General features: G+C 40.8%; 1 protein-coding gene across 1 annotated transcript in view; it reads right to left on the reverse strand.

Moving 5' to 3' along the window:
- The window catches only part of Impg1 (interphotoreceptor matrix proteoglycan 1), a 143,553-nt gene that overhangs the window by 96,912 nt on the left and 21,899 nt on the right, over positions 1-24,742 (reverse strand). The window contains exons 2-4 of the mRNA XM_013505815.1: positions 9,648-9,881; positions 4,212-4,378; positions 3,931-3,959 (exon numbers count right to left, since the gene is read on the reverse strand). Of these exons, the coding sequence (XP_013361269.1) occupies positions 3,931-3,959; positions 4,212-4,378; positions 9,648-9,881 (430 nt within the window). The remainder of the gene's footprint in view (positions 1-3,930; positions 3,960-4,211; positions 4,379-9,647; positions 9,882-24,742) is intronic.

Raw genomic sequence — 24,742 nt, forward strand, 5'->3', positions numbered from 1 at the left:
TTAGTGAGACTTATTTTATGTTCTAATATATGGTCTGCTTTGGAGAAAGTTCTACTGGTTGCTAATAAGAATATATACAGTGGTACCTCACTTCATGAATGCTTTTGCTTGTGAACAATATGGTTCTCAAACAGAAGCATTTGGCAAAATTCTGTTTTTGTTCATGAACTCTACATTGGGTGGTGAACATGAACATGGCCATCTTTTCCAGAATCATGGAACAAATTAAGTTTGGGAATGGAGATATCACTATATTTCTTATGTTCCTTTGTATATTTTTTTTGTTTGTCTATTTGTGAGACAGGGGAATTGAAGTCCCTTTCTATGATTACATTTTTGAATGTCCTTTTATGTCTAGTACTGTTTGTTTTATGAAACTGTGCATTGACATTTTGGTGCATATACATTTTGTACTGCTATCTCTTCTTGGTGAATTGTTCTCTTTACCAATGTGTAGTGACAGCTTATGTCTCTTCTGAACAGTTTTGGTTTGCAATCAGTTTTGTTAGAATGCTATTCCTGTTCACTTGCTGGCTCCAACTGCTTGAAGTATCATTTCTATCCTTTTACTTCCAGTCTGTGTAGTCTTTGCAGATGAAGTGTGTTTCTGGGATGCAACATGTAGACTGGTCTTGTGTTTTGATCGAATCTGCCAGTCTGTTTGTTTTAATTGAAGAGTTAAGATTATTTACATTAAATGTTATTGAGAGGTATGTACTAATTCTTGCCATTTTGCTGCTTTTACAGGGTTTATTTCATTTGTTTCTATTCATCTACACTTTCAGTGAGATTTATTCTTTGCTATGGCCTCATGCTTATTGTCACATTGAGTCTGTTCAGGATTCCCTTAAGTATTTTTTGCTATACTGGTTTGGTGGTCATGAATTTCTTTAGTTCATCCTTTCATGGGCTGACAATTATTTTCTTTCAGGACTTGAAAAACTTCATTCCCCAGCTTCCTGGTCTTTAAGGTTTCTCTTGAGACATCTGCTGTTATTCTGAGGGGTCTGCCCTTATAAGGTTATGCTGCTTCTCTCTAAAGGGTTTTAGTATTCTTTCTTTGTTCTGGAAGTTTGACTCCGATGTGTCATGAAGAGGTTCTTTTCTGATGGTGTCTCTTGCAGTTCTAAATGTCTCCTTTGTCTGGGTATCCACCTGATTCCCTAGTTTTAGAAAATTTTTGGTGATAATTTCAGTGAATAGATTTTTATCCCATTAGCTTGTACTTTGGCACTTTTCTTGAGACCAACATTCCCTAACTTTGTTCTTTTTGGGCTGTCTATGAGTACTTGGATCATCTTTTGATCACCTCATACTGTTTTTCATTGTTACTGACTGAATGTTTTAGTGTGTCTGCATTGTCTTCAGTTCTGATAGTCTCTTAGTGGATTCATCTTGCCCATGGTCAAGATTTTCAGTTGAGTTTTTAAATTTCAATTATTGAGGTTTTCATTTTTGGGATTTCTGCTTGATTCTTTTCCGTAACCTCTATTGCTTTACTGAAGGATAGTAGTCTTGTATATCTTTTGTTATCTTTTAAAATTCACCCACCTGCTTATTTCTATCTCCTTTAATATCCCTCATAGTTTTAGTAATTGATTTGTTCTGCTGCTTATTTGTCCCATCTTTGATCTCATCTATCATTTTAACTACCAATTTTTTGAATTATCTGTTTGGAATTTCATCCACATCTGTATCTGTGGGATCAGCTTTTTTGGAGTTAAGAATTTTGGGAGGCATTTTGTTTCCCTGTTTTCTCATTATAGTTGTGCTTTTGTGTCAAAGTTTGTAAATTAAATGGGAAGGTTGTCCCTTCTACTGTTGTGTGGGGGCTTTTTGTCATCTCTTTGTAATGTGATCTTTGTTGATATGTCTCTGTGTGAGTTTTGCCCTAGTTTGTTCTCAGTGCTGGGTTTAGCCATTAACAGTGTTCTGAGAGTAGAGAGTATCTACCAGTAACTTCAACAGTGTAGAAGGTAGCCATGAATAACATCAGGTAATGAAGAACTTGTTTTTAGGGATCTCTACTATTTTGCTATCCCGAAAATGAGAGGGAGAGATAAAACTAGTGGAAAAAATTAAATTTTAATGATAATCAGATTTATCTTGGAGACTTTGAAGTAAAAGCAAAAAAATTCCTTCCTTCCTTCCTCTTTTCTTCCGTTATGGTTTATATTTAGATATGCCTTCAGAGCTTCCTGTGCTCATAGGTGGAGCTTTTGGAAAATGGCTGGATCATAGGTATGTAATACTGATTAAGGGTGGAATAACTGTATTAGTTCACTGATTGATTTAGCACAGTTCTGGGTATGGATAATGGGAAGGCCCACCCTATGTGAGGGTGGAACCAACCAACAGGCTTCCAGCCTGAATGAAATAAAAAAAGGGAAAGAAAAACCCACTGCTTCTTGCCTGCCATGCCATGGGGTATTTCCCCTCTGCCATGATGCCCTGCCTTGGAGCCAGCCTACCACGGTCTGAAACCTCCACAAACTGTGAGCTGAAATAAACTTCTCCTTCTTTAACTTGTGAGTGTTGGGTATTTTGTCCCAGCAATGAGGTTTCAGTGAAGGCCCCAAGAGAAAACAAGTGACTCATAGCAGGGTAATTTGGGCAAGAGTTTAAATAGTATTATATGAAAGAGTATATGAACAAGCACAAGAAAACACAGTACTCTGGGGCTAGGAGCCGTGGAGTGCCAAAGTCACCTTGAAATCAGGATGTGCAGAGGACACCAGGAGCCAGAGAAGGTCTGCAGAAAGTTGCCTGCCAGGAGCTGAGGTGAAGCTGGAGGAGGTCAATAGCTCAGAGACTTTGCAGGAGAGGGAGAAAGAAAGAGAGACAGAGCGAGAGAGCGAGAGAGCGAGAGAGCGAGAGAGCGAGAGAGAGAGAGAGAGAGAGAGAGAGAGAGAGAGAGGGAGAGAGATTCTGTTCTCCCCCTTCCCACGGGCTGTCCCTAAGCAGAAGCCAGAGCAGAAGGGATGGCAGTGCTGAAGTTTTACCATCCAGCCCCCTGTGTAGAAGTGTGGGTGGGGAAGATGAGCAGAGGGATGTTCAGAAAGGCAGGGGAGGACGTGGGAATGTGTCGAATGCTTTCGGATGGGCTCAGTGGAACAAAACGGATATTCTGGATGTATTAATCTAGCAGCTGTTATGCAAGCAGAAGAGGTTAGAGGCAGGGACACCATTAGGGAAATCACAGTTGGCATTTTTCACAGAGTAAATTAAAAAGATCCTAGAACAGGTTGGTGACAAAGGGAACAGAAACAAATGTAAAAGGCATTATAAAGAATTTCCAGTAATTCATATGGCCAAATTTGGTGTCTCTGTAATATTTCCTTCAGATTTCTAAATTTTATAAAATGTATGTAATTTGTGAGTCTAGAGTTTAGCAACAACATCTTCCTTCCTTAATTACTTTTCTCTTTATTTTTCTTTCCTTTTTTGCATTTTGATTTTCTTATTTGATATTCAGTTCTTGTTGAGGCTATAGCTCAGTGCTTCAGTAATTTACTTTGAACCTAACACTTTACAGAATACCAAATGAGAATTCAAAATTCAGGCTGCTTTCTGATTGTTTTAAATGTTTTCCCAGTGTAACTAATAGTTTACCATGAATTCTAAAAATCAAACTATTTTAACTGCTCTATATTTATATGTGAAAACACACATTCCATACTATGACAGTGGTAAATTTCTTTTTTCCTGCAAACAATGCAAATGTCTATTTCAGTCTATAAGTTCTATGCATTTTTCTTTTATATACTCATTTATCTTCAGTATAATATAGGCATAAATTGTCTGTCAGAAGCACCTACACAGATCTTGGTGGCTGACATAAAAATCATAAAAGTAGAATAGCTTAGTCTCACTCCATTATATGATCTTTTGAAAGTCAAGAGTACGCAGCACTCTATTTTGGGTACTTACTTCTCAGGGAATCTTCTTTGTTTTATTTTCTGCAAAAAGATAAAAAGTAATTTTACCAGGAGATAATGCCAACTGAAGAGCTAGTCTATTTCCACTCCCTTTGCCCTGCATCTACATTTCAACCTGCCTGAACAATATTATTTTGGAGGAATAAAATTCCCATAGGTCTGATCAGATATGCTGGAACCTGTCTTCACTTGACTCTTCTACTCTGGAGACCAGGTGACAGGGCAGGGCAAGGGCGGCAGTCCACTCTGCAGCCCCACAGAGCTTAGGCTCACCTGCTGAACCAGGTCCAGGTGCTCTTGGGAGCTGCTGAAGTTTCTCCCAATGTCAAAGAGGCAGAAGGTCTCCTGCTGGCAGGTACTGACCCAGTCCTGGTATTCCCCTGTGTCAGGGATGCGATCCAGAAAGACCCGGTATGCTTCCCACACTGCTTCCTGGCACACTGCAATACAGAGCCACTGGGTGGGAGACAGCCTCTTCCTAGGAAAAACGCTACCCCCGAAGCATGCTCTATAAACAGTTCTTTCCTGTCTTTCCACCATGTCCCTGGGCTGTCATTCAAGGAAACAATTTTAAATAACAGCAATGACACTGAGAAAGCATGAAGTTAGTTGCAGAATAACATATCTTTTGGCTGCTTGGGTGATTTTTTTTTTGTACAAGGAATCAATAGAGCACGAGTCCTTTACCAGCAGCAACTTGACCAGAACCTTGGCGGTAACTGATCTTTTCATCGGTAACTCATGAAAGCAGGATCAGGTGCAGCCCCACCACTTGAATGTGTCATCTTGCTTCTGCTGTTTGGGCAAACAGCAGGGTCAACACACATGGGAAGCAAGAGAATAATTTCACTATAGGAAACCCGCCGCTGTCCTGCCAGGAAGGGATCAAGGATCGGTTTCAGTGCCTTTGCTGATACCAACATCGTGCAGTGTCCAGACCTTCATTTCTTGTCAAAGGTTTACATGCCACGTAAGAAGGAAACAACACTTTTATATTTTGAAACTTACCGAGATTCTAAGTGTTGTGTGTCCAGGCTGAGTAAATCAACTGCCGCTGCTGTTCTTGTACCTTATGTAATTTATACCATGTTTGGTGATGGTTTTGCCCTTCTATCTTTTCTCAATGTATCCAATGGTTTAATTCAATACTCATCCCAGTGCCAGAAATGCAACAGTAAAGCAAATTAGTAGGGCCACTGAGGGCTTTGTTTTGGTGGCTTTCACAGGCAATTGGTGTGTGTGGAACTTTTGGGAAAACATAGTACAACAGTCTCATCTGTGTACCAGTTCATCACAGGCTTGGGCCTCTTGCTTTTGGACTCAGTTTAAGTTTTTTTTTTTCAGTCCAATTCAAATCTGAGCTAATTTTGTTTGCAGTTGAGGCTAGTTGTTGCCAGTTGAGCCCAAACTCAATCTTGCAGGAGAAATTTCCCTTCCTGCTCCCCCACAGAGCATTATATCCGAGGACACATTGACAGTCATGCAGGGATTTTGCAGGCTGCACCCTGCCCCGTCATATGGTTGGAGAGCTTGAGGCTGCACTGGGAAGCAGGAGGCCCTTGTTAGTGGTGCCCATGTCCTCTTTGTTCTTCCCTTGATGCCCTTTTTTCCACTGCAGGACCAGAACCTGTTCAGCTTCCATCAACACTTGCTTTAAAGAAAGGCCCTAGGAGAAATTCCCCTTGAAGCACAAGAAAGCTACTTGAAGAACTATCCCTGGGGCTGTGCAGTTTGTAGTGACCACAGGTTAAGGATGAACCAGAACCAGTGGATTCTCTTCTACTTTTTTGAGAGATGTGTGTGTGTGTGTGTGTGTGTGTGTATGTGTGTTTGTGTGTGTGTGATCTGATGTTATTATTTCTGGGCTCTTGGAAGCTTCCCACAAACAGGTGGTGCAGGATTCTTTTGTGACTGATAAAGCACCTACAACCTCTTGGTGAATCCCCCATCCTTATTGAAAGAACATCAAAAAACAAAACAACACAAAACAAAACAACAAGATCCTCTAAAGTTGGAGGCATCACAGGGCTGGGAGTGATTGGAAAACTCCTCAAAGTTGGATTATTCTGATCCCTCAATTTACCCATTCCGTATCATCCTTCTCTGGCCTACTGGGAGGGCTCATCCCAGGGACTCTAGAGAAACCAGCGCTGTGCCTCTCTGGTCTTGCTGGGTTCTTGGAATCTTAGCACAGAGCCAGTCTCTGTGCTCCTTGACCACAAAGGAAGCATCCTGAGAGCACTTGGCCTAGAGGCCACCATAGATGTCCATAACAGATGTCCAGGCTGCAGACAGTTACTGTTCTAAACTGGGAAGTGTTAACTGAGACCGAGGTGTTGAAAGGCCCAGGGCAGGACCACCTTGGCACACATTAGACAGAGAGACACATCGGGAGGGGAGTCTAGTCGTGCCTCAGCTCTGCTCCCAACTGTGCCCCTGAGTACTTTACTTTATGTCTTCAGGGCTTAGTTGGTGCAATGTTGTTTAGATCATCATTTCTAGAACCCTAAGGTGCAAAAGATTGCCTGGTGATCATTTTAAAATGCAGATTCTGATGGTGGGGTGGGGTATGAGAGTCTACGCGTCTAAGGAGCTCCCAGCTACTGCTGATCTGTGGTCAGCACTTGGATCAGCAAGAATTAGAACCTTATCCATTTTAACCTGTTCTAAATTGCATGTCACTGAGAGAGACCTAGCTTTTGCTCTCTCCTGAGGAACACAAAGCTTGATGTTTTTGATGTTGGGATTGGGAGACAGGGGAAGGCAAAGACAGGGAGCATCATGGAATGAGGTGGTGATCTGAGTGGGAACCATACAAAAAACAGAAAGCTTACCTAGGAGGAGGATGGAGTCCAGCCTGGAGCCTTTGGAAACAACTTTGCATTTGTACTTTGGAATGAGCATGTTTATGAGCCCACTGCAAAGATCAGGACATTTTCACTGGTGTTTGCTTCAAGCACTGGGAAAAGAAGTAGCTCAATATTCCACTCGATTTAGGACTATGGGAACTTTCTCCCCTGAGTTTGAAAGAAGTTAACAGATAGTTTTATAAAGACAGTGATGAGAACAGTGAGCGGGTAACTCCATCAAAGGCCTTTGCTTTGCCACTGGGTCTTAGTTTTTGTTTCTTTGCGAACAAATTTGTTAGACTTAAGAAATTCACACTGATGAATAATAAAGTTTCTACCACCCAAGGGCAGCCATAGAGATAACGGGCTGTCACTGCCGCAGTGATAAAAACAGTGGTTTGTCTCACCCAGCAAAATAAGAAGGAAAGAGGCAAACCTAGTCAAGAATAGAGAACTAAGATCAAAGATGCGGAGCTAAGAACTTGGTTGCAGGAATAGCCTCTACTGTAAGTATCTGCAGCGGATCCTATTTGTGAATGTTGTAAAGAATTGGAAGCTACATGAAAATGGTTAGCAACAGTGTTTATTCCAATGCGTTACAAATACTACATCTATTTGTAGGTTTGTAGTTTTATCCATGAGCAAACAATACAGAATTCACCAGTGTCGTCATCTGATCAATCCGTAGGCAGGCTCAGAATGAGTGATTTACACACCGTGGTCTTTGCCTCACATTCCCAGTGAATGGGCTTCTGTGTCCATCAACCAACATTTACTGAGAACTTTTGGAAGTGCTATGCTAAGACTTTAGAATATTAAAGTAGAACAGTTCTTTTCTACAACTAGAGTTCTTTTGACCATGATTCAGTACTTTTCATTTTTTTATGGGTGCAGCTTCTATCAGAAGACAAACTTTTAAAAAATTTTCACATAAAATGACACACATGAGGAAACTAAGGCTTAGTCATGGAATGACTAATTATACCCCCAGAACCCAATTATGCCTCCAAAATAAGGCTTAGTCATGAAGTGATTAGTTATGCCTCCAAAGTCCAATAAGAACCCCTCAGATTGACTTAACCCTATGCACATCTTGAAGATGTAGATATCCAAGAGTTTTCCTGGAGGTCAGTATCACAAAGTGAGCTCTCAATTGTCAGAACACTAACACTGCACAGGCAAGGGTGGAATTACCTTGCTGTAGTCAGTGGGATTTAAGTAGAGGAGGGAGGCTCCACATTTCCGAACATGTAGTCTGATCAAGTGGAAATCAGCAAACCCCCGCAACTTTTGCAGGTAAGATGGATTGAACTTAGGATTCAGAGAGACAAGGTACTTTGCACATGGGAGCTACCTGGAGAATTCAACAGAACTATAAAGACTATTTTTTTCTTTCAAAGAAGAAGCCCTGGGAATTTTTTTTCACCCAGGGGAAGTAAATGCCTAAGACAGCCACTGATGGGCGTGATGTGGTTTAATTCCTCAATGATTTCTGGGAATGTTGTGAGAAGCCTGTTACGCTCTTTGGGTTACAAACTGCATTTTGCCTGTGCTGGAAACCACAGCAACACCTTGCACTATATCTTGGTATCCATCCTTCCTCTGTTTTTCACTCCGACCTGCTACCAAGCCCCCAAACTTCAGAAACTTCTGAACCTGCAGTAAATGCCTTAAAATTATCAAGAAGGAAGAGAAACAAAATCTACATTGTCAAGTTGCTTTGGGAAATTGGAATCTTGAGATATATAAATCAACTTGCCTAGATTCCTGATGTTGCAATAATCCTGCATTTTTTTTATCTCACAAGAACACCATTAAAATTGCGTATTAGGCTTTGACAAAAAAACAAAACAAAGAGGCAAAACCCATGTTTCTGGTGACCTGTCAAATGCTTTAATGGTTTGATGTTGCGCAAGTACAGGGAGTGATCAACATACCCAGTGAATATTTAATTTTAAAACATTGATTACAGTAGAAGACACAGTATCATTAATCCTGCACAGCCTATTCCCCTCACTTTGAACACACGTGTCCAGTTCTTGCCACTTTCTGGAACAGTTCTGGACGTTGCTTTGATGAGTGTCTTTATGAGGTGTGATCAAAAATATGATGACTGCTGTGCGGAGTGCCTTCCAACACTTCCAACAGAAAGGCAGGCTCCTAAGAACACTACAGTGCGTACGCATCCATCTTATTCACTGGGCCAGGCACCGTGTAACTTCTGATTCTTCCCCAAAGTCGAAACGACTATGAAAAGTAAATGTTTTGAGTAGATTCAGGACATCAAGGCAGCTACAACAGTGCAACTAAAGACACACATGAAAAAAGACTTTGGGAATTACTTTAGAAAGTGGCAAGAATGATGGGATAAGTGTGTTTGAAGTGAGGGGAAATTTTTTAAAACTTTTTTTTTTTGTCTTTTTGAGATGGGATTTCATTATGTAGTTCAGGCTGGCCTTGAATTCACTTTGTAGTTTAGGCAGCCTTCTTGAAGCGATCCTCCTGCCTCAGCCTCTTGAGTGCTGGGATTACAGGTGTGTACTACCTCACCTGACCAGTGAGAGGAAATTGTTTATGGGTGATTAATGGCAATGTGTCTTTTTTTGTAGTAAATACATTTAAGGAAAATTTATATTCAGTGTAGTTTTTGACTACACTTCATTGTTTTAAATGGTGCAAAATGATATGTAGCATAGTTGTGAATGTTTATTACTCCTTGCTATTAGACTCATGTGCTGATTTTTATAACTTTTGTAGCTGAGAGATCCTGGAAATTTAGGGATAAAAACAACCTATGGATGAATCAAAGAGAAGGGAAGAAGATAACGAAGGGCAAAACAGGTTTCACCTCTGTCCTTACCTCTCAATCTATAGTAAGCCTGAAGACTGTCTAAAATCTGTTTCATGGACTCCTCTGGACAGACATTAACCCCAGTTGGGAAAAGTGCTGATCTTTTTGTTCGAAGTTTTGCCAAATCGAATATTCGTCTCATGGTGGACATTTTATGCATGTCTGCAGCACTTTCAGTTGTTTCGATTCTTGGGACATTGTCTATGTCTTTAGTTTCAGAATGGTGTATTTTAGTGGAGATATCTGTAAGAGAAAGATCGATTTCCTAGTGAATATATACATTTGTGTGATACATGTGTCATATATGGATAAATGAATGAAATAAAATAAAAATTACAATCCTCTGGTTTATGAAATTTCTACTGTGGTTCAACTGCCAACCCTAATATTCCAATGAGAAGATACTTTCAGAAATAAGAAAATGGTATAATGGTCTGATCAAATATTTAAATCAAATTTTATTTTATCAAATTTTTAAATCTCAGCATCTCAAATCACCTTGCCTTTAGGAACTGCTGAACATTGAAACCATTTCCCAACATCTCTCTGAGAATCACGCCCCACTTAGCACTCACTCCTGCCGAGACAGTCCCCATCTGATGGACATTACAATTCAAGTTGGAGTGATAGAGCACCGCTGTACCCAGAGGTTTACTCTTGATGAGGAAGAAAAATACACAAAGTAACTTTCCTGCTGATTAGTGGCCGTTTTGGGCTTTCCCCGTGTGGGGGGTTAGGCAACAGTAAGCTGGCAGGCAGTGAGCAGTGGTGAAGTTGAGTCTCAGAGCGGTATTTGCAGAGCGAGCTTGTGATTTTACAGTGGGAGGGAAGACAAAGGGGAGAGAGGAGTCCGCTGGAGAGTGTCCCTGCCTGTGCCAGCTCACCTGTAAAACGACACTGTATCTGCTAGGGTGGGGACCAGGTTTCATTTTTAACCTTCTGGGCCCCTCATAAAAATAGGATACACAGCCTGAGTATTTTCTTATTTTGAAAATTTTCATACATTTTATTTTGCACCATTTCATAACAGTGTACACAGTACATTATCTTTCTCAGTTTATCACGCTGTGGGGCGCTGAGGCTTGCAGGTAGCACACAGTTAATAGGGAGTCAGGCCTTAATTCCTTCTCCCCCACTTCAGCTTTTTCCTTTTAATCGTTCTGTCTAGTGAGAAGGGAACTGCTGATGAATAGTCGGTCACCACTGTGAGCTGGCCACTCAGTGTGGCCCCGAGACTCCAAGCATGTGGTTATAGAGGTAGATATTTCCATTGTCCTAGAGAAGGCTCTTAAACTCACATCTTCTGAAATGTGGTATGGATAAGACAATCAAGCAGAAATCCAAGCCAGTCAGCTGCAGAGAATTCAAATCCTGTCACAGTGTCAAAGCTCCTCCTCTGTTATGGAAAGGGGTGGGCAGAGCCCTGGTGGGGTCATGAATTCTCTGTCACTTACAGCAGTCTCCAAGATGCCACTGGTCTGGGAAGTGGTGAATTCCTGGGAAAGACTCTCCAGGGAGGAAGGATGGTGAGAGGATAATTGGCTCAGCCCACCATATACTATAGCAATAAATCACAGTCCCTGGGTGGGACAGAGGCATCAGCACTTTGTGAGATCCTCAGGTAATTCCAATATACAGACAAGTTGGCAACTGTTGTTTTATGAGTCTGTAAGGATGCTTCCAGCTAGAGTTAAATAATCTACCTCAAACTGGTTTATACAAGAAGGAAGCATTATCTTGGGGCAGGGACTGGTTCTTCCTTGCACTAGAGATGGAGTCAGGGCAAAGCAAAAGGGTCTCAGTGTTAAAACACAAGGGCATTGTATAAGAGGGACAGGAGCTGGGTACATTCTATCAGCACCCACTGCTGGGGGTAAATGTGAGTTTTGCTCATAATTCAATAACTTTTCAAGCACTTTATGAATACAAACATATTGTAATATAAATTAAGTTGTGGAGGGTGTATTTTAATTGCCATTTAGAACAGAAGACGTAGGCATCAGATACATTCAGGCCTAGCTGGTGTGGCACTGACCGTACTGAGGGAAACTGTCCCCCTTCCCTGGTCTTCTCCATCCTCTCAGGGTGACTGCAGTGTGGGGAGTGCTGTTGTGATGCTGATCCTAGTCCACCCTGTCACCTTCCATTTTCAGTCCCTTGGGCTTGCTTCTGTCTCACTTTTTTATGTAGAACTCTTTGATACCTCAGCTTGGAGAGAGGATTTCTTTTTCCCTGGCTCTAGGAACACTGTCTCTGTCTCAAAGTTGCCCCCAGGGGCTCCTTCTAGACTTCCACACTTGGCTTTACTCATATCCAAGGTTGCTCCTACGGATCCTGTTTGATGCTAATCTTTAACTTTCATCCTGTTAGGGTGGGTGCAGAAGAGGGTGAGAAGGTCCCAGATTGCTCTGTTCTCCAGCACTCGAATGAACTGCCCCTGCCCACTTTCCCTGCTTGGGTCAGTCTTTCCTTATCCCCCACCTAGTGACATGTCCACCCAGCTGGCTGTCCAGAGTGAGCCCCAATTCAGGTCACATGTGCATCACTTTGCCTCAGATCTCCAGGTTCCTGCTGCCACTTTCTACTCTTAATTTTATCTCTGCTTGGAAAATGCTCATGAGACCATCTGGTCTTAAGTACCTCACTGTTAGAGGAGATGGAAGACAAATACTCTACAAATGGCTGCTTCTCCCCTCTGGGAGCCCACTGTTTCATTGTAAATAATTTACAAATATTTTTGTAAAATATTTCTGCTTAGACAACTTTTCCCTTTGAGCTGAAAACTATGTCCTAGTAATTTCCACACATCATTCCTTCTATACAGTGAAGACCAAGCTAGAGATACTTCCATACCCTTGTATCTCCCTATTCTAGGTAGTTCTCTACCATTGCCTAAATATTTTGCATCTTTCTCTGGATTCTCATATCATGTTAACATTAGACACCTCAGCCGATCTGTTCCCCTCCTACTTTAAGTCCACCATAGGGGATTCCCTATGTTAAGACTCTAGCTTGTGCTTGGGATCAGAATCTCTCATCTATGCCTGTGTCCAAGTCCTTGATAGAGAAGAGGAAGGGAAGGCCTCTGAGATCAGGGACCCAGGGTCACCTCAGTGCAGGGACAGATAGAGGGCAGGCCACACTGATAATCAGTTATATCTTTCTCAAGAATTTCAAGTTAAGCAAACAAAAAACAACAAAGAAAAGGAATTGAAATATACAATGTTACAGATTTCAATGAGGTAAAAACAATTACTATTTATAGGAGCTAAAGAAGATAGTTACAGCAATGAGATCAGATTAGGTGATTTTCTTCAGTGCTACATATATGATAATGTTGGTGTTGAACTGAAATTTATGTCCTTTGGGTACATTTCATGAGCTTGTATTTTTAGGTTATATAAGTATTTGGAAAAAGTAGGTAAAAATTTAATGAGAATGAATTGATAGTTGGAAGTTCTGCTAAGAAAATAGAGCATATTTAGTAGGAGACTGGAAAATATACTGAGGCAGTAAATATTTCTCCAAGGCAATGACAAAACATGAGTCTAACTTGCACGGTAATGACTTGGCTGCCAACCATAACCATCTCTGAACGAAGTGCAAAGTTATAAAGAAGACAAAGTGATTTGAGGAACCAATAACCTTCCAAACCACCTCTCCTAGAGTAAAAGAATATTAGAAAAATTAAACATTGTATGTACTTACAAATAATACATAATTGTATTATTTTAGATTGTAAGGTAAATGCCAGGAAAACAAGCCTTAAAACAATAGTTTTGGGAACTGGTCACATCACTGAATAAAGAAAAAAAAAAAAGAAAAAGAAATGACTACATTAGAATATTAAAAACTTCTAGTCACAGATGAGGAACAGCTGTAATATTCATAGTGCTTACTTTCTGAATTTAACTTTATTATGTTCATTATTTCTCAAGGAAAAAGGTAGCAGCAGTTCTAAATATCACTCAGCTAAGATACTTTAATGGTACCAGTGGCTCCCAGGGCACTGATTCACCCTCGGTACAGCCTGGGTCTACTCGATGCCGAGAACTTCCTGACACTATCTGTGAAGTGGAGGCAATGACCAACCCCTTACTGCACTTCTGTGACAGTGAATGAATTATGAACAGCACCAAAACCAGTGCTTTGCAGTGTAAGTCCTCAGCAAGAAGCCCTGCACCCCAGTACTCAGGAGTACCTCTTCCTGCTGCCTCCCGTCCCTGGAGCAGGCCACCTGCACAGTCCTAAGAGGCGACCGTGCTGTGCCCAGTCTGCCTCCTGCCCACACAGCACGCACACACTTGCTGCTCTTTCGTGTCGGAGGCTCCTTCTCTTCTTTCTCCTTTTCATTCGAGGCCTGGCTTAAGTGCTGCTTTCTCTTCCAAGTTTTTTCAGTTCCCACATCCAGGGTTCTCTCATTGTCTCAACGTCATGGAGTGGCTGCTGCAGACCTTACTTTCTCTTGCCCTGCAGGCCCTTCCCCTCCATCCTTGCCCCAGAGTGTAACCGAAGGAAGTTAAGCACTAGGACTTGCCTTTCCTTTGCAGCAGTCTACAAAGTTCTACCATTTACAGCATCCACACCATTCAGTTCCCAGTCTTCTGGAGAGCTACACACAACTTTCATCAGATGAACTGTTGTCCTTGCTGAGGTTTCCACTCAGGTGATGACCCTACTTCATGGTCACTGAGAACAAGAGTAGTAGCTGCTCACCCTTGGGGACTGTCTGTGATGAGCTGGATCCCTCCTTTCTCCTCTCAAGGGCTTTCTTTCAAAAACTCTCCTCTTGCTTTCTTATGGGATTACTTTCCCTCCTTCTACTTATTACTCCTATATGCACACAGACATGCCATTAATTTTCCTTCTGATAGAAACAAACCAACAAGCAAACAGTCTTGCTACCACATCTCCCCCAGCTACTGAATCACTTTTCTACTTGTGCTCACAGAAAAACTCTCTGAAAGATCTGCTTTTAACCTCTTTTTTTCAGAACACAAAAGTATGGCACATGAGTGAGGAGTTCCCTAATACCACATGCATGGCTACAAACTTCCCACCTTCACTTGCTCTCTCTCTGTCTCTTTCTTTTGTTCTCTTTTTATTTCATTTTTTGCCACACTCCTAGAGTCTGCTGCATTCAGCATGTTAAATATAATATATGCCTCCATTTAACATGCAATGCAGCGTTCACTCCTAACTTTGGGGTTGTGGTACATTCAGAGACCTAACTTTGGGGTTGTGGGTGCATTTAGAGACCACTAGTGGGTCCCTGAAAACATTAATAATACCAAAGCCTCACACATATGCATACATACACAAATGTGACACTTTTCCATCCTAACTGAGCACTGCTACACTGTGTCTGGAGCTTCTGCAGTATGAGGTATGCCAGCAAAACTAGCATGACTTCTTTTTTCTTTGCAGTTTCACAGCTAGAAGATTGATTCTTATTGTAGATCTTAGAAATGTCAGCATACATATCTTTTTCTTTTCTTAAGTTGGGAACTTTTGCTCTGTAAGTGGAAGTACTTTATGCCTTCTCTTTGGCATATCACTACTCTGGCACTTAGGACCATTATGAAATAAAATCAGGGCTACTTTCACATAAGCACTGCAAAATTGCAACAGTTGATCTAATAGTCAGGATGGCCACCAAGTGACGAGCGGGTGCCCAGTAAGGCCGTGTAGATGGCTGGATAGTGGCAGGCTGCCGCACATGGCAAGTGGAGCAGGATGGGGCGAGTTCTCTCCATGCTACTCAGGATGGCAAAGTTAACACATTTAAATTTATGCTTATTTCTTATTTGTGCTTATTTTCCATTTAATATTTTTAAACTGAGGGCAACTATATATAACAGAAACCACAGAAAGCAAAACTATGGGCAAAGAAGACTAAACTTACTGAAATCAAGTTCTATAAAACTCCAGTGATCACTTGCATGAGTTTGGATATTGACCTTTGTTGATGGAGGTGGCAGTGAGGGTGGTGATTCTGTAGAGAACTGTTGGGGACCACTACAAAGGGCTCCGAGCAGGATTTAATATTAACCAATTGGCTTCCCGTGTTTACTTGTGAGTTGTCTGAAGGCCACAGCTGAGGATGTCTGGCTCCACCCCCAATTAACTTAGAAGAGTGTAGCTGTAAGCATCTCTCTCCTGCTGTGAAGGCCTTCCTGGAGATAACGTAGTTCTCCTAAATTAACATAATGTATTACTTGGAGAAGATTCCCGTGTTTTCTTGAGTATCCTCCTCCTTTGTTTGTAAACCAAATAAATATAGGCTGCCCGGAGAAGTCTTTGGCTAAACTCAGAGAATATCAAAAGTTGTAAGGGAGTTAGTTCCTCCTGGAGCCCTGAAATCATTACCATTGCCTCATTTATTTAAGCCTTCACCATCCACTCCCTTGGGAGATTGTGGGCCTAAGCAGCCTGCAATAACTAAGGGTTATTTAACCTGATTTTCGACAGAGAACAGAGAATTTAAGGAAGGGCTGAGATTTAGCTTTCCAGGATTGGCTCCCTCTGAGCTGGGAGGTTCTCACGAAAGGCCTGGCAGATGGAAATATTTAGGTGGGCAGGAAGGACAATAGCATGTCTAAGGGCAGGGAGACTTGCAGCAAACTAAGGGGAAGGGCAAATGCTCAAGGCTTTAGTTAGGGAGAGCATTTTTCTCTTTTCTTTAGCCACTCTCATCTGGAGCTGAAGCTGATTCTGAAAACCAGTGTAGCTACATTAAGTTTGGAAAAACTGAAATACATAGAAAAAGAAATTAAAGAAACAATCCTATTACAGTTTTTATAAACAATAAATAAAGGGTCAAAAGCCCAGCAATTCAGAGCTGCTACTCCTGTGCTTGGCTAGATTTGACTTTTTCATAGGATAAAGAATGTTTAAATTCAGCGTTTGCATCCATTGCCTGTTTCAATTCCTCACCAAACTCTTCCTTCTAGAGGAACATTTTTTGCCACAGGCTCGTGATATATGTTCATATATACACAGCGACAACAGAGAAAATGGGCTGGAGAGCCTGGCAGCCCTGCTGGAAGCACTTAGCAAACCCATTACGTCTCCCTCAGGGAAAAGCCTCAGTGTCTTAATGAATGAATTGATGGAAGTGGAGGCAAAACTTCCTGGAATTTCCTCAGAACAAAATCTGTTTGAAGAATTGAACTCCATGGAGACAAAGTAGGTAACATTTCAGGCCCAAATCAATGACTAGAAGTTTTTAGAAATAATAATTTAATCTTGTGCAAACTTTTCTAGCCTTATTTAAAAAAGAGTGAGGAGGCTGTGGCCTTTACACAAATACTTTGCCTATTTGTGATCCACTATATCTGGATCTCCACCTACATTAATGGATTCTCAATTACACACCTGATTTTTTCCCAAAGAGCAAAGGCAATTAAATATACATGATGCTTAGCATAGCTGAGTGTGCATCACCAAATTATGCAGATTCTCTGAACACCTTGTTCAATGCTATCTCAGAAAACTGCATGGGCTTAAGCACTCTGCTTGCTGGATGAACAAGTGGAGAGCACAGAAGCTTCTACAACTTGCTTTTCCATGTGTCCTACACCCAGCTTCCAATAAACTTACACAGTGCCAGCCCTAATCTGTGGCCTGAAAGTAGAAATATGTTGGACTAAGTGATGCAAAGAGGACAATAAAAATTAAGGAAACTTTCAGTTATTTTCTTTAATGAATTATGAAGTCAATAAGCAGTCACAATAGTCAGGACGCAGGTAGATTATCAGTGATGCAAAGAGTAGATGCTACATCTTTTCCTTGTGAAACTTTTGGATTATATGCCATTGCAGCCTTCCTTACCTTCAAAATTGGTATATGTTCAACAATAGCCCCCCTTACCCCCTACCATGAGGTGAAAATCAGTGGTCCTTTTTTTCCCAAAGAATTAGAGTGGTTGCATTATTTTTGTCTTTACAGCAAAAATCAGGCTTAGCCATTAATTTTCTATGTGATAAGAACAGAGGTTAAGGTTTTGCTATGCAATTACAAGAAATAAAGTTTCTAGGCGTGCATAGAGCCTCTCTTTCAACCCATTCACTTAGAAAAGAAGGAAGAACCAGATCTGTAGGTGAGATGCTGATTAATTTGCTGAGTGACAATCCACAGTGATTGAGGACATATGCCACTTGGTGAGTGGCCAGACCCAGAACTGAAGTTGAAGGGAGGGTAGAAATCAGAAAGGAGGTTGCCCTTTTGTGCCTAGAAAGGGGCTCTTTGAGCAGGTGGATTTGGCAGTAATTAGGGTTTGGAAAATATCAAGGAGTAAAGTGAGAGGAGTCTAGCAGGGCTGCGTCCTGAGCAGTACCTGGAGCAGAAATGTGAGCTAACTTCCATCCCCTTAGGAGGCAGACATGGCAGGGCATGCTGAGAAGAGGTGCTTCTGAGCCCTGGCCAGGGAAAGAAACATTGGCGATGCCTGTCCTGGGATGGTGAGAAGGAACATTGCCTAGCTGCCTTCATCTAAGGCCTGGGACTCTTGCAGGTGGAGCCTCTTGGCTGAGTTCACTTCTGGCTGTCAGCCCTGAAGAGCTGCACCTGCCTCTGCTGCAGGAACAGGAAGGCCTTCGCCATCCCCTTCACCACCCAAGTATTGGGGTGTGTGCCCTGAGGAGCACAGTATTGAGGCTGGATAGTGAGAAGCCACACGGTCAATGTGTTGCTTCTTCAAAGAGTGCTAAATTCACTGGAGAATTTTAGCAAAAAAGTGTAAAATGTTAAGGATCATAAATGATTTTTCGTATAACTACAGAAACAAACTCGTAGAATTGTTTCTCTACCACATATGAGCCAGTCTTGAAAGCTGGGGGAACAGGACGTTTTTATGAACTGTGGTGAATGGTAAAGTCTGTTGCTTTGGAACAGTGGCGAATGGCGTTAGATCCGTGCTGAGGTGGAGCTGAAGTACACAGGGTGGGAAACCGAGGTGAGAATAGTGGCAGCAAAGGCATAGCCTCACTTAGGTCTGGGCTGTGGCTGCCCTGTTTGCATGAGGTGACTGAAGACACTGCTGCTCCCCTTACAGCTAGACTTGTTGGTATTCCCCCAATCGTCTAGGTATCATCCCCTTGTAGGGCCGGCTCTATGAAGCCACGTCTCACATCCTCCTTATGTTAGCTTAACTTCCACTAACATTTTTGCTGCTTTTCCTCAGTTCTTAACCCATTTCATGGGCCTTTTTGGTACCATTTCCACTGGTTTCAGGAAGTGGAGTTGAAGTAAGTGCACAGGTCACTGATCAGAGACCCCAGATGCAATTTTACAGATATATGGGCTAACATATACAACAGCCCCTCAGTATGAGGAGCACCACACTTTTCAGAGTACTTTTATAGCCTAGCTTGACACAGGGTGGAGACCAAGGGGCTATGCCAGAGGGTGCAGATGATCCAGGAGCAGGAGGCAGACTCAGCCCAATGACTTGTGAAGCCAATTTAGAGAGAGCTGAGGAAGGTAAGTGGTAGGAATTCAGAGTTCTTTGATGACAGCTTATCAAAAACAATTTTAAAAATATTATTTTTTCAGGAAGAAGCTCACTTCAGAGGCTGGGGTGCACTAAGGTAATACTATGAGATACATTCATAATTTGTGCCAAATTCTCACTTTCCTTGTGGTTCCAGCAAAGTCAAGGTGCTGAAACACAGAATGTCTTTTATTCTATGGTTGTGAGGGATGCTGCCTATTTTGGAGTATAATTTACCTTCTTCAATTCTTACCAGATCTGAAGCAGTTATATCAGGAGCAGCTATCATTATTCCAGAATCTCTGTTTTCTGATCTTGGTGCTATATTGCAACTGCAGAAGACACTACTCTGGTTTTGTGTGCTCATGTGAACCTGAAGTTGGTGTACATTAGGAGATCTGAGTGGAGAATTTTACCTATACCATTGTTTTTGCATATGTTGCCACAAAGGTGGACATTAACTCCTCAGGGAGGGCAGACTTGGACTACATTAAACAGAAGCAGCTGTACATCTCTGCTGGTTAACTTTCTGAATCATAAGGGGTAGCAGAAAAGTGATGTGAAGTCCAGTTTTGGTATACATGGTTCCTATGTTTTACCACTTCCTGAAGTTCAACAAATAAATTTGATATGCTCTGGTTTCTCACCTAAAAAGGAGGTAATAATAATAATAATAATATAATAATAAAATAATAATAATTAATAATAATCCCCAAACTATGGTTTTAAAAAGCACACTTGCTTATTATGGAGCTTTGGTTTCTGTTGAAAACTGAATGAGAAAATAGCTGCGAAGAGTTTAGAGGGAGGTCTAGCACATTGTCATTATGATTTCATGGCAGCCTATCACCAGGTTTAGAGGTAGGCTTGGAAGGAATAAGACTGACTGATTTAGCAATTTAAAATATAGGACCCAGTTAGACGTGAAAATCAGATAAACAACTAATAACTTTTTAGTAAAATATGTCCCATGTAATATTTGGGGCACATTAGATGTACATAGAATAAATGCTCCTGTTAAAGGAGAGGTTGTCAGATTGAGTTTTAATAATAAGTCCCATGATAACTTGTTCTAAGAGATACATTAAGATTCAGAGAAATATAAATTAAAAGAATGGAAAAAAGTTATAACATGCAAGCACTAACAAAAAGAAACCTGGTACTGAAATATTAATATCAAAGAAGCCAGAGCATTGTTACAAATGTTTAATAACTGGCTCTGAGGAATGTGGTGAGATTTGTGTATTTGTGTTTCCATACATTAACCTTCTGCCATGACTGAGTCTAAGCCACCAAGGTGACATAGTGAACACCACATTGGGAAGAACTGTGTACGACTGGCTCCTGTCCAGCCAATTGCTGCACACCAGTGGCTATAGTTCATCATGAGGCAGAAAGCATCACAAAGATGAAGACAGACATGCCATAATGATAAAAACCTAAAAGTCATAGAAGGATGTGAAAAACTAAAATTGTACACACTTAATAATCATGTAAATTATAAAATAAAAGTGAACAAAACAAAATCCACAATAACATTAGATGTATTATAAGCTATTTTTCTTAACTGACATAACAGGTAAATAAAAATCCATTGGGAAGAAAAGATTTAAAAAACATGCTCAAATTTGAGCCAGTGGACATTGATGGTGCACCGACTCTTTCAACCATAAAATATACTCTCTCTAATAGGACAGGGAAAACAAAAAATTAGCATGTATTGGTCTAGAATGCAAATCTCAGTGAATTTAAAAGCAGTGATATTATGACTCTATATTCTTAGATTAAGAGAGAAGTAAATTGAAATGATAATCTAGGACAGGGGACAGGGAAAGAAAGGAAGGGAAAAGGGAGAAAAATGCCAGGTAGCTATACTATTAGTGCCTCTTAGTTCACTGAAAAAGAAGAGTTGTGGTAATATTGATTGGAGAATTTTTTATGCCCATATCTTATACTCTGAGTACATATTTTGAAGGTTACAATATGCAATGTATTAACTATTGTTATTCTCCTACTATTTTGTTATGAAATTCTGTTTTACCTTTTTTTAATAAAATAAAAAAAGGAACTGGAAAAGTTCCATATATGCTGTGCCTCTGCCCTCTGTGCAGCTGGCGCAGCCGGGAGATGCTGGCTCAGAAGGCCATGAATCATTAACACCGGGATTCCCACTTGGGCCCACTCTGTGCATGCCCTGTGCTGCCTAAAGTATTAGATCAGGTGGTCTACAAACTGCTGACACTGTGGTTTTGCGTCTGGGCTTTGTTCACACCCCGACCTCCCAAGAACACAGAAACAGGCGGTCTGTGATCACTACCGGTGCAGCCCAAGTCTGGCTCCCGCATGCTCCATGAGCAGCCTAGAGACACTGAATCAGGCGGTTCATAAACTGCTGACCTTGCGGTATGTGTTTGGCTCTGCCCGAGTCCTAAACTGCCTGGGGACACAGGACTAAGTGGTCTGTGATCGTGCTACCACTGCAGCCCAATTCTTGATCATATGTATGCCCTGAGTTGCCTGGGAACATTAAGTCAGGTGGTTTGAGATCTACCAACTCTGCAATTTGTGTCTGGAGCCTGGGAGAGCTAGGTACACTCCACCAACCACTGGAACACCCCACTGTGAGCAGCCCAACTCAGCAACCACTGAGGGGAAGTCTGGCCACCAGAAAAAGGGGCAAGGCTGGCAAACTTGCTGAGCTGCCAGGGAAGAGGGAGACTGGGTGCTGTGCCTCTGGCATCAAACATGACAAGACAGTGGGCATGGTGGCGCATGCCTGTAATCCCAACACTCAGGAGGCTGAGGCAGGAGGATCCTTGTGAGTTCAAGACCAGCCTGCACTACAAAGTGAGCTCAAGTCCAGCCTGAATTGCATAGCGAGACCCTGTCTCAAAAAAGACAAAAAAAGAAAAAAATGATGAGACAAAGGACTAAAATGCAATCTCAGAATTCTAGCCCACCCAGAACAAGTCCAGGAGACACTGACATAGGAGAACTTGGTAGACACACACCTGAAATTGCTGAAATGGTTGCAATGGAAGTAAGAAACAACTCCATCAGGCCATAGAAGACATCAGATCAGAAATAATATCTCAGATATAAAAAGAAATGACAACAATAATGCAAGAATTGCTCAGCACATCTAAAGAAGACATATATAAAAAATAGATGAGCATAGGCAACTGATGGAAATGTTAAATGAACAGTATAGGAATGAACTAGAACACATGAAACAGATTCAAAGAGACATAGAGGAAATCAAAGCTTGCATTAAAAGCTAGAAAAACTGCTTGAATGAAGCCAAAGATAGAATTTCAGATCTAGAAGACAGCATGGCTGCTAGTGATCATGAAAGAAAGGATCTTTTAAAATCAACAAAGAACCAGGAAAAAGCAATTCAACAGCTTCAAGACAAGGCAAAGAGGAATAATGTACAACTAATAGGAGTCAATGCAACAGCAGGAGGCAATACAAATGACATAAAAAGAATATTTGCAGAAATAATAGCAGAAAATTTCCCAAACATGGAAAAAGATTCTGACATATGGGTCAGTGAGGCATGTAGAACTCCTAGTCATAACCAAAATAAAACTACACCCAGACATATAATAATCAAGATCCCAGATATACAGCAAAAGAACAGAATATTAAAAGCCACTAGAGAAAAGAAACAGATCACCTATAAAGGAAAGTCCATCAGAATCATGGCAGATTTCTCAACACAAACTATCCAATAGAGAAGAGTTTGGAGTGAAGTATTAGAGATCCTGAGACAAAACAGCTTCCAACCAAGGTTGATGTATCCTGCAAAACTATCCTTCAAATTTAATGGAGAAATAAAATATTTCCATGACAAAGAACAAGTGAAGAACTTCATGAATGCCACACCAACCTTATAAAGAGTACTAAATATATTCTAGATAGAGGAAAAAATGACCACAATTTCAAGAACAACAATAGAAAGAAACCCTCAAGCAGAGCAAGCAATTAAACAGGTAGAAAAAGTAGGAAACCAGCAACAAGTAAATAATATGACAATGATTTGCCAACACATTTCAGTCATAACCATAGATGTAAAGGGCCTCAATTCACCAGTCAAAAGAAACTGACTGGCAGAGTGGATTATGAAACAAAATCCAATGATATACTGCATATAGGAAACACATTTTACTCAAAAGGAAAACCACAGACTGAAAGTCAAAGGATGGAAAACAATTCTCCATGCAACAGGAATGCAGAAAAAGCAGGAGTAGCTATTACGCTTGCAGACAAAATAAACTTCAAACAGAAAACAATCAAAAGAGTTAAAGAAGGTCACTATATACTTGTTAGGGGAAAACTGCAAGAGCAAGAGATAATAATCATAAACATATATGCACCAAATATCAGAGCATCAAACTACATAAGACAAATCTTAACAAACATGAAAAACTAAATAATTAATAACACTATCATAGTAGGGGACACAAAGAGATAGGTCAACTAGACAAAAAAAATCAGCAAAGAAATAACAGAGCTGAACCAAATCTGTGAACAAATGGACTTTGTAGATGTATACAATGTTCCATCCCGTAACATCAGGATACACCTTTTTTCTCAGCTGCACATGGGACATTCTCTAAAATAGACCACATTCTAGCACATAGAGCATACCTACCTAAAGGCAAAAGAACTGAATTTATCCCATGCATATTATCTGACCACAGTGCAATGAAATTGGAAATTAATGACAAAAGGAACTCCAAATCTCACAACTCTTGGAAATTAAATAACAATGTCCTGAACAACCAATGGGTCACAGAAGAAGTTAAGAAGAAATTAAAAAATATGTACAAACAAATGAAATGTAATGTAAATGTAAATACAAGCCACCAGAATCTGCAGGATGCAATGAAAGCAGTCTCCTCAGAGGGAAATTTATAGCAGTGAACTAATATATAAGGAAACAGAAGGGAACAAATAAATAGCCTAATGCTGCACCTCAAACTTTTAGAAAAAGAACAAGTCAACTCCAAAGCCCAAAGAAGGGAGGAGATTATAAAGATCTGGGCAGAAATTAATGCAACTGAGATGAAGAAAACACTACAAAAAATAAATGAATCAGGGGCTGGGGATTTACCTCAGTGGCACAGCACCTGCCTGGCAAGTGCAAGGTCATGAGTTCGATTCCCAGTACAGGAAAACAAAACAAAACAAAACAAAAATGAATCAAAGAGCTGGTTCTTTGAAAGAATAAATAAAATTGATCAACCCCTAGCCAACCTTATCAAAAAAAGAAAGGAAAAAACTCAAATTCATGCAATAAGGAATGAAAAAAATGAAGTCACTACAGATCCTATAGAAATTCAAAAGATTATTAATACCTACTTTGAAAATCTTTACTCCCATAGGGTAGAAGACTCAGAAGATATGGACAAATTCCTAGATATGTACAAATTACTAAAGTTGAATCAAGAAGATATAAAAATCATGAACAACCCAATATCAGATGAGTTTCTTTTTTTTTTTTGGTACCAGGAATTGAACTCAGGACCTTGTGCTTGCCAGGCAGGCACTTATGCCACTGAGCCATATCCCTGGCCATATCCCAATATCAATGAATGAGACTGAA

Source organism: Chinchilla lanigera, unplaced genomic scaffold, assembly GCF_000276665.1.
Source record: "Chinchilla lanigera isolate Chin_1 unplaced genomic scaffold, ChiLan1.0 scaffold00101, whole genome shotgun sequence".
NCBI classification, from domain to species: Eukaryota; Metazoa; Chordata; class Mammalia; order Rodentia; family Chinchillidae; genus Chinchilla; species Chinchilla lanigera.